Source organism: Portunus trituberculatus, chromosome 34, assembly GCF_017591435.1.
Source record: "Portunus trituberculatus isolate SZX2019 chromosome 34, ASM1759143v1, whole genome shotgun sequence".
NCBI classification, from domain to species: Eukaryota; Metazoa; Arthropoda; class Malacostraca; order Decapoda; family Portunidae; genus Portunus; species Portunus trituberculatus.
The window spans coordinates 1010001-1020065 of NC_059288.1; the positions used below are offsets into that span (position 1 = coordinate 1010001).

Here is a 10065-nt window from a genome sequence, read left to right on the forward strand (position 1 = left end):
GTGCAACCTCGCCAACATAAATCTACCCACGTTGGGAGCTACATCCTGCCACTTCAGCATCTCTGGCCACTCCACCCGGCAGGATGTGTACTTCATGAGGTCAGTGCTGCAAGTCTACCTGTCTCTCACAGCCTGCAAGGCCCTGGGCCTGGTACATGAAGACTTCCCCCACCCGCCACCCTTGGCCGTGGCGAGCATGGTGAGGAGAGTAGTGGAAGCCCCAGCCCGCCACCCAGGCCAGTGACCATGCCACTCCCACCTCTTGAGGAGAACGTGCCAAGATTACAGGAGTGGCTGCGAGGCCATTTTTCAATGTCAACTTTCAACACCAACCGGTAACCACTGCCTGTCATGACAGGGCCTCTTCATCATGTCCACCTGTTACCCGACGCAGCACCCTATGCCTGCCACACCCCCGCCTCCGTCCCAAAACATTGGGAAGCGGAGCTGGATGAGGACGTCCAGAGAGGTGTAATCCAGCCTGTCCCCGCAGGAAAGGCCACACAATGGTGTGCCAGTATGGTAGTGGTTGAAAAAAAGTCTGCAAGCCATGCCGCACGGTCAACTTCCAGAAGCTCAATGCTTGCTGCAAGCAGGAAACTCGCCACACTCCCGCACTGTCTGACATGGCCTCTGGGATCCCGGCACACTCCTGCAAAACCGTGGCAGACATGCACTGGGGATTCCACAAGGTGGAGCTGGATGAGAAGAGCAGATGCCTCACTACCTTTATCACACCATGGAGCAGATACTAGTATTGCCGAATGTCCATGGGACACTGCGCAGCGGGGGATGCGTACACCAAAAGGTTTGACGACGCCATCATTGACCTGCCACGGAAGTACAAATGCGTCGACGACACACTCCTCTATGACACAGGTGTGGAGGAGGCCTTTTGGCATGTCTACGAGTGTTTAGAAGTGTGTGCCAACCCTGGAGTGACACTGAAGCTGGAGAAGTTTCACTTCTGCCAGAGGGAGGTTGACTTTGTTGGTTACCACTGCAATTGGGACACATACAGGCCAACCAAAGAAAGCCTTACAGCTAGCTATCAAGGACTTTAAGATGCCAGAAAAGCCATCCATCACAAACGTGCGCTCCTGGTTTGTCTTCGTAAACCAACTGGTGCCCTTCCTGGCTACTGTTCCACTTATGTCCTCCTTCAGAGATCTGCTAAAGAAGCCAGCATGTAAGGTAGTCTACTGGGACGAGTGCCTCCAGAAAAGGTTCACACAGGCAAAAGAGACCATCTGTCAGCTAGCCAAGCAGGGGATAGCATACTACGACAAAACCCGACCTACCATCGCCATCACAGACAGGTGCAAGGACGGCATCGGGTTCATGGTGATGGAGCAGTACTGCTCATGCCTAACAGCCACCACTCCACTCTGCTGCAAGGGAGGCTGGCGCTTGGCACTGTGTAGCAGCCAGCACCTCACCCTGGCCGAGACAGGGTATGCGCCAGTGGAGGGAGAGGCCTTGGCAGTAGCATGGTGCCTGCGTAAGGCCCGGCTTTTCCTTCTCGGATGCCCCAACCTAGTTATTACCACAGAGCACCGGCCTTTGGTGAAGCTGTTTGGCAACAAGGCCCTCAAGGACATCGACAACCCACGGCTGTTCTGACTGAAAGAACGGTGGACCCTGCAGTACAGATTCACCATGCGCTTTCTGTCAGGGAAACACAATGCAGCGGCCGACTTCCTATCCAGGTATCCCAAAGCCGAGTGTACTCCAGATGAGATAGAAGAAGATCAAGATATATATATCGCCGCAGGCATTTCAGCAACTACATGGCTGCCCTTGACCTGAGTGGGTGCGCCACCATTGACGAAGAAATGGTGTTGCAGGTGGCACTTGAGGACCCCACCTACCAATCGCTGGTATTGAGGGTGAGCAATGGCGACTGGGGGCCCTATAAGTCACAGGAACTTGCCTGATTGCGGCCCTTCTACGGCGTACGGGACAGGCTGGTGGTGTCCTGTGGCCTAGTCACCTATACCTACGACCAGGGATGTGTACGCCTCATCATCCCCGAGGCTCTGTGTCAACGAGTAGCAGCCAGCCTTCACGCCAGCCATCAAGGGCTTGACTCCATGCTGAGGAGGGCCAGGCAGACAGTGTATTGGCCTGGGATGGAGGGTAACCTGCAGTATCATCCAGCCACATGCAACTCCTGTAACACCAGCGCACCCTCACAACCACCTGGGCAACTCATTCTCACGCCACCCACCAATTACCCCTTTCAGCAGACAGCTATCTAGTTTACACTGACCGGCTCACTGGTTGGCTGGAGGTCGCACACCTACCTTCGGGTGGCCCTTCTGGCAAAATCATGAAGCATCTGAGGGATTTTTTCACCAGGTGGGGAGCCCCAGAGCAGCTCTCCATTGACGGAGGTACAAACCTGGTGAGTGGAGAAATGGCTGCTTTCCTCAGGAGGTGGGGAGTCATGACCTGTCTCTCCTCCACTCAGTACCCTCAGTCTAACGGTCAAGCTGAGGCTGCTGTAAAGACAGCCAAGAGGATTCTGCGGGACAAAACCAAGCCCAGCAGCAGCCTATACAATGACAAGGTGTCCCTAGCTCTCCTCCAATATCTCAACACCCCGCTGTGGAAAGGGAACATGTCCCCCCACAGCTAACGACAGACAGACAGCTGCAAGATGGAGTCCCCATGGCCAAACAGAACTACAGAGTCAATCAAGAGTGGGAGAAGACCCTGGAAGAGTGGGAGACTAAGATGGCCCAACGTCATGAAGAGATATGACGGCAGAGCACAGGCCAGCACTGTCGACGACGCTGCCTGCGGCCGGGAGCCCGTGTTTGGGTCCAGGACTAGACTACCAAGACATGGAGCAAGTCTGGTACTGTAGTCGAGGTCCACCCGTACCGCCAGTACACAGTGAGGATGGACGGAAGTGGTCGCATATCGATGCACACAAGTGGCCACTTGAAAGAGGCCGTGCCACCAAGGGAGCCACCTTCCCCCGGAGGTGCACCTGAGGCACAATCACCGAACGCGGAGGCGCCTCCACTTGCTTCCCTGAGGAGAGAATAACCTCAGGGACAAAGGTCTCAGCCAAGATGGCTGGATGACTTCATGACATAATGTTTCCATTTCCTTTCATTTGTTTTGCTGGACTTGTCTTTTTTTTTTTTTTTTTTTGTTAAGTTCGTTTTATTCAGATTGTCAGGGGATTTGTATTGTTTTATTCCCTCACAATCTTGAGGGAGAGATGTAGGAGTTTTCTATTGTGAGAACTGGCAACTGTGAGCCACACTCTGGGTTTATCTCGAGGCACTGGGCAGCAGTCAGCCGCCTGACCCCACACTGTACAGAAGCATATTAAACTCAGTCTAGCCACGCAGTATTTGTATCCCATCACACAAATGTGCTTTCATTCATTTGGTTATGTACATGTTTTTTTTCTCAATTTATAAGGGGTCGAGAAAGGAAATTCCGCATATCCGAATATTTTGCGTATCCGTCAGGGCCTTGGCTGCTATAATCCGGATACACGGGCAATTACTGTATATATATATATATATATATATATATATATATATATATATATATATATATATATATATATATATATATATACACACACACACACACACACACACATATATACACACACACACACACACATATATATATATATATATATATATATATATATATATATATATATATATATATATATATATATATATATATATATATATATATATATATATATATATATATATATATATATATATATATACAGGCAACCCCGTTTAACGAAGGTTCACGAAGGTTCGCTACAACGAAGGTTTCGTTTTACTACCATCTGCTCGTTTAACGAACACCAAACTTGCTTTAACGAAGTTTTATCCAGGTAATTTTTTCCAAATTTGGAAGCCCCACCGTATCATGCAAGCTGACAGGCTTTTGAATACATCAGGAGCTGCTGGTACTAAGACCTGCCTCAGGAGAAATCCTGAGACACCTATAGAATAAAGATCAAGATCAAGCCTCTCGTGGACAACACAGGCGCTGCCGATACAAAGGCCTAACTCAGAAGAAATTCTGCATCACCTGTAGCATCAAGATCAAGATCATGTGCACCACTCACTCCCCAGTCAAAACATAACAGCGTCACCAGCAGCTCATCTTCCCTAGTTCAACTTACCACCAAAACGCCCTGCAATGTGGGCTAACGTTCCTAAGAAGACCAGGAAGTGTCTTACTCTCGAAGTGAAGCTAGGTATTATTCACAGACAAGAGAGAGGCCAGAAAACTAATAATATTGCTTGCCACCATCTTGACTCCATCTACTGTCTACTATTTTCAAGTCAGCAGACTCTATTAAGAAGGCTGGTGAGACCGCATCTTCCTTGAAAGCTAAAAGAACCACCTGAACTCGTGACTCTACAATGGATAAAATGGAAAGCCTTGTGGAAATGTGGTACATAAGTTTTGTATGCGGTACCATGATGCGCACTTTGTTTATGTTCCACAGGTTGCCGGTTAGTGTATTTCCCGTTTCACTCTCCCTCCCTTCATAGAGTTAAGATCATCAACATTATAAAGTTACGTACATACATACATTAGTGTACATTATAATGACAAATTAAACTACCTAAATGTTTAACTTCATAATTTTTACTTTCATTAAACCTTTTACTGTACTATGATGCACTCTCGCTTTGCTTACTCTCAATGGAAGTTCAAATCAGGGGTTAAACTTGTTATAATCGGTTCGCTTAACGAAGTTTCGCTTAACGAAGTGTGTATTAAGAACGTAACCCTTTCGTTAAGCAGGGGTTGCCTGTGTATATATACATATATATATATATATATATATATATATATATATATATATATATATATATATATATATATATATATATATATATATATATATATATATATATATACACACACACAATAAGTCCTCGTTATACGGTACATATGCGTTCCTGAAAACCTTACCGCAAGTTGAAATTACCGTATACCGAACCCATTATAACATGTAATAATGGGGAATGCGTTCCAACAAATCAAAAGTCATCTCTACAGAAATTAAAGTACATGAAGATAGTCATAAAAAAAAAAAAGAAAATGTAAAGTACTGCACAAAAGAAATAAAGAAATTTTTTTTTTTATTTACCTTTCACTCGCCATGTATTCTATCAGATGATGTCCCTCCCGAGGCTAAGGGACAGTAGAGATTTCAGCCCTTACTCATCTTCTGCTGAGTGGGCAGACGAGGATATGACGTCATCGTCTGCACTGTCGGAAGATGTGGAAAGGCCAGCTGTAGCAGGGTCGGCACGTTTCACTAGTTTGAAGAAAGAGGATATGGAGGAAGGGCCAGCTGTAGAACCATCAGCAGCGGATGTGAAAGGGCCAGCTGTAGCAGGGACAGCAGGTGTGACAGGGACAGCATGTCTGACTGGCTTGAAGAACGAGTAAATGGAGGACTGTTTGTTTTTTCTTGTTTTTTCATCATAAATTTTTTTATAAATCTTGACACTTTTCTCTATGTCATGAGCCACTTTGCTATTCCTGGCAGGATTTGGGTCACATTCCTTCAGGGTTTCCAGAGCTTTTTTGATACCACTGAGACATTCTCAAAGAGTTTTGATATCCAGGCCAAGCACAGGTTCTTCCTTGTCTCCCTCTTTTTCTGCCTCCTGTGATACCTTGTCTAGCTCTATAAGTTCATCATTTGAGAGAGGGTCGGGTCAGCATGGCTTTCCAAAAGATCTTGAACATCATCATCATCAACTTCATCGAAGCCAGCCCTATGCACAGATTTACTGTCATTTCTGATCGCACTGATGTTGTCTTCAGCGAAGCCTGGGAAGTCATGCGCGCATTCTGGCCATACTTTATTCCACGCCAAGTTCATGGTAGACGTCTTCACTTTGTCCCAAGATGACTTGATGTTATCTAAGGTGTGCTTGATGTTATACGACTTCCACCATTCACTGATAGTGAGTTTGCCAGGCCCATCTGTTTCACTGTTTGATCTGCTGCAGTCTCTGACGAGACAGCCAGACGTTACCCTACGGAACGAGCTCAGAGCTCATTGTTTCTGATCTTCGGATAGGCCTGAGACCAGGCACACACACACCACACACCGGGACAACAAGGTCACAACTCCTTGATATACATCCCGTACCTACTCACTGCTAGGTGAGCAGGGGCTACACGTGAAAGGAGACACACCCAAATATTTCCACCCGGCCGGGGAATCGAACCCCGGTCCTCTGGCTTGTGAAGCCAGCGCTCTAACCACTGAGCTACCGGGCCGTGTGCTCTTTATCAGTTGCTACATGGTTTGCTGCTGGTAGTAGGCTTTAAATGTTTGCCATAATTATTACGAATATATTTGTGTTTACAATAGATCCTTTAATATTCCATTTATTCATCTAATTAGTAATGCATGTAAGTAATATTTAATGTGGTAAAAAAAAAAAAAAAAAAAAAGGTGGTCAAGTTAAAGTCAGTACATACTGTGAGTGGCGGGGAGGTGTGGCGTGGATGATGTCATCACCCCTGTTCCCCCGCACTGGGCCCTCTCAGATGACATGAGCGGATACCGTATCTGTACATTTTTCTTACCGTATATCAAATCAAGGGTAGTAATTTCCAAATACCATAACTGTGAATTTACCGGATAAAGAACTATCGTATAACGAGGAATTACTGTACACACCTAATCCTCCATTATCGCGCTCTTCCGTTATCGCCTTTAGGCGTTATTGCGCACTTACGAAAATCTGCAAAATTCAGTTTTAGCGCTTCTGGAAAGTCATTATCGCACACCCGTAGTAGTAGTAGTAGTAGTAGAAATAGTAGTACTACCCATATCCCAACCACACACCGACGAATGTTTAGATGGGGGAGGAGGAGAAAGAGCTGGAGAGGGAGAAAGAAGATGATCATGAGGAGGAGGAGCCAGCAGCCAATCATCACTGTGTATTTATGTCACGTGATTTGAATAAGAGAGCTGATTGGTTCTGGTCACTGCTCACCACGACCACCGCCACCAACTCCACCACCATTCGTCAGTCTCACACGTGGTATTCTGTTGTTCAGAGCTGTTTTTTTAGGAAAATTTTTGGGTTGAGGCACCAATTCATTTATATCCTATTTATTCTTCACTTCCGTTATCGCGTTTTCCGCTATCGCATGTTTTTTTAGGCACCAATAATGGAGGGTTAGGTGTATACAGTGGAGACCCAATACTCGAACTTAATTAATTCCAAATGGCTGTTCAAGTATTAAAAAGTTTGACTACTGATACCTATAAATCAGGCAATTTGTTCCAATCATTGCCAAACCCAAGTTAGAAAAAAGCAGCGGTTTAATTTTGCAGTCACCACTAACATTGGTTCACAGAAGCAGGGTTAGTCTTTCATGGGCTTGTGTCCTGGCAAACACTTCTCTTCCTTTGTTATATAGGTCCTGTTTGGTAGTGTTTTCCAAAACAGGCCAGTTTCATTACAATTAAAGATCTGTTCTGGGCTTAAGCACTCCTTATCCACAAATTTCTTAAATTCAGGCACAAATTTCTCAGCGGCAACTCTGTCAGTACTTGCGGCCTCACTGTGCCTCACAACAGAATGAATTCCAGTTCTTTTCTTGAAAGAAACCACCCCTTACTTGCTTTAAAATCATCATTGGAGTCAGATGTAGTATCAGAAATAAGATCGTGATGCAGCACCCTAGCCTTCGCACAAATTATGCCCTCTGACAAAGAATCACCAGCCATCTACCTTTCGTTTATCCACACAATCAAAAATTTTTCTATTTCTTCCACTGCCGCAGGTCGCTTAAATTGCCTTCTCACATCAAACGCCACATCAGCTCTTTTAATTAGCTCTTTCTTCTTCAGTATTGTGGCTACTGTAGATTTAGCCATGCAGTACTCAGCTGCAAGATTAGTTATTCTTCCTCCTTTCTCATATTTATCAATAATCTCCTTTTCTTTCTTTTAGGCTTATTCTCACCACTAACAAGTCTCTTCGGTGCCATTGTAAGCTTCTAAATGCAAAAAAAAACTCCGGAGAGAAAGCACAGGACAATGTTATTCTTACGACAGGGGAGGATCAACTGGCTGTGGTGGCCCAGTAGAGAGGGTGGGGCGCATGGGCCAACAGGAAGGGAGAGACCCTTTATTTACAGCCACGTGGACAAACGTTCGACTAACAGGTATTTGTTTAGTATTAAGTTGAACTTTTGCATTCATCTATTGAAAAGTTGGACTATTTAGATGTTCGAGTATTGAGTCTCCACTGCATATACATAAAATTCAATCCATAAGTATAATAATATACTAGATGCCCATAGGCCCCATGGGTCCCATACTCTGTTTATAATAGTTAAATGTTGTGATTGGTTCAATTTACTCATTACAAAAGATAGGTAATTCTTGCTAAAAATAACTAAGCCTTAAATGTCAGTTTCCCAAAATACAGAATATAAGCTTCTACTTACTTATTATATCTTGTTTGAGGTCCAGGTAGAGGTTGTTGGTATGGTGTCAGGAGCCATGGCTTGCTGGGATAGCCACTGTCTCCCAGCAAGTAACTGTTTGGTGGCACATGTCCCCGCTCAAACAAAGCTGTAACACCACTACGACTCAAAATCTGAGCTTTACTCACTGACCCTAGCCATTTAGCAAGGATATCCATTGTCCTACAGTTGGCATCAAATACCATTTGTACATTAATACTGTGGTATCCCCTGCTGTTCACATAAATCCCCTCCTCCTCCCTTGGTACCATGAGCCTCACGTGTGTCCCATCAATAACCCCAATAACCTCAGGAAAATCCGCGATGTTGATGAAGTCTGCCTTCATTGCCACAGTAGTGTCTGGGGTGATGGGCAAACAGATAAACTGTTTCAAAATATTCACGTCTGCAAGGGCATCAAGGGTCTGGGTGATGGCTCTGCTGATGGCAGATTGTGAAGGACCAAGGTCATCTCTGCTGTACATTTGTATTCTACTAGTGACTAGATATCTAAGGGTTAAAATAACCTTCATCTTGGGAGTGAGTGGGTTTCTTCTCCTGGTGTTACTTGATAGGACATCCCTCACAAGATTGGTAACAAACAAAATACCATCTCTGTCCAGACGGTACCTCTTGATCAGCTCAGCGTCACTGAGCTCTTGTAGAAAGTTCCTTCTTCGGAAAAGATTCCTCAGCTGGGAAGACTGTTGTTGTGGTGCAGCCATGCTGATGACTGACGAGAGCAGGGTACCTGAAGCAAGAGGAGGATGAAGATGAAATAAACAGAAGGCTCATCAATGACTTGACTCAACAACAAATAAAAGAAGATTTCAAATTAACAACAGAAAGCAGATACTGATAAGGAGGTGACAACGAAAAGAAAAGTCAAGCAGAAAAAGAAAAAGAAAGTGTGGAACATAAAAGTTATGAATATACAGTGTCTAACACAAACAAAAATTATAGATATTGAAAGATTAACAAGTGAAAATAAAGTGGTGTGTCTGACAGATACTTGTGTGAATGTGAGAAAGATGAAGATTAGTGATGGATTGATGACAATAGAAAATATGACAGAAATACAAGACAAAAAATGGTGGAGGAGTGATGCTTCTTGATAAGCAGAGTGACTCAGTGGAGTTGAGAAAACAAGAAAGCACAATGAAAACCTCTTGAATGTGAAAGAATCAGTGTTTGGGATTAACATTAGCAGAATAGTGGTTTATTTTGCATCAAACGACAAAGAAATAGGAAAAAAAGTAAATTGAAAATATAATAAAGGACAACATGGAGGAAAACTTAGTTGTATTAGGAGACTTTAATAGACATGTTGGTTTCAAAGGTGTGCAAGAATTAGATGATAATGAAAAAATCATTCTACTAGAGATGTACCGATAACAGAATTATGACCGATTCTGATACCACAAAATTGGGCCAATACTGATACTACTACTGATACTGATAACAATACACTGAAAACCAGTCGTTAAGATTATTGACCACAGTCATATTTCTTTTTTTTTTTTTTTTTTTTACTTTGACATTTTTTAACTT

At 44.2% G+C, this 10065-nt stretch overlaps 1 protein-coding gene across 2 annotated transcripts in view; it reads right to left on the minus strand.

Annotated features, from left to right (window-relative positions):
• The window catches only part of LOC123512826 (putative nuclease HARBI1), a 36576-nt gene extending 26949 nt beyond the window's left edge, over nucleotides 1-9627 (minus strand). Inside the window, exons 1-2 of one of the 2 annotated variants that reach the window (XR_006677198.1) lie at nucleotides 9145-9338; nucleotides 8497-8623 (exon numbers count right to left, since the gene is read on the minus strand). Coding sequence is in view for 1 of the 2 variants with exons in the window: in XM_045269432.1 (XP_045125367.1) it covers nucleotides 8497-9239 (743 nt within the window). In the remaining variant the exon portion in view is untranslated. Of the gene's footprint in view, nucleotides 1-8496 lie in introns of both variants that reach the window. The other variant, XM_045269432.1, reaches the window with a different exon arrangement.
• Nucleotides 9628-10065: the final 438 nt, after the last annotated feature.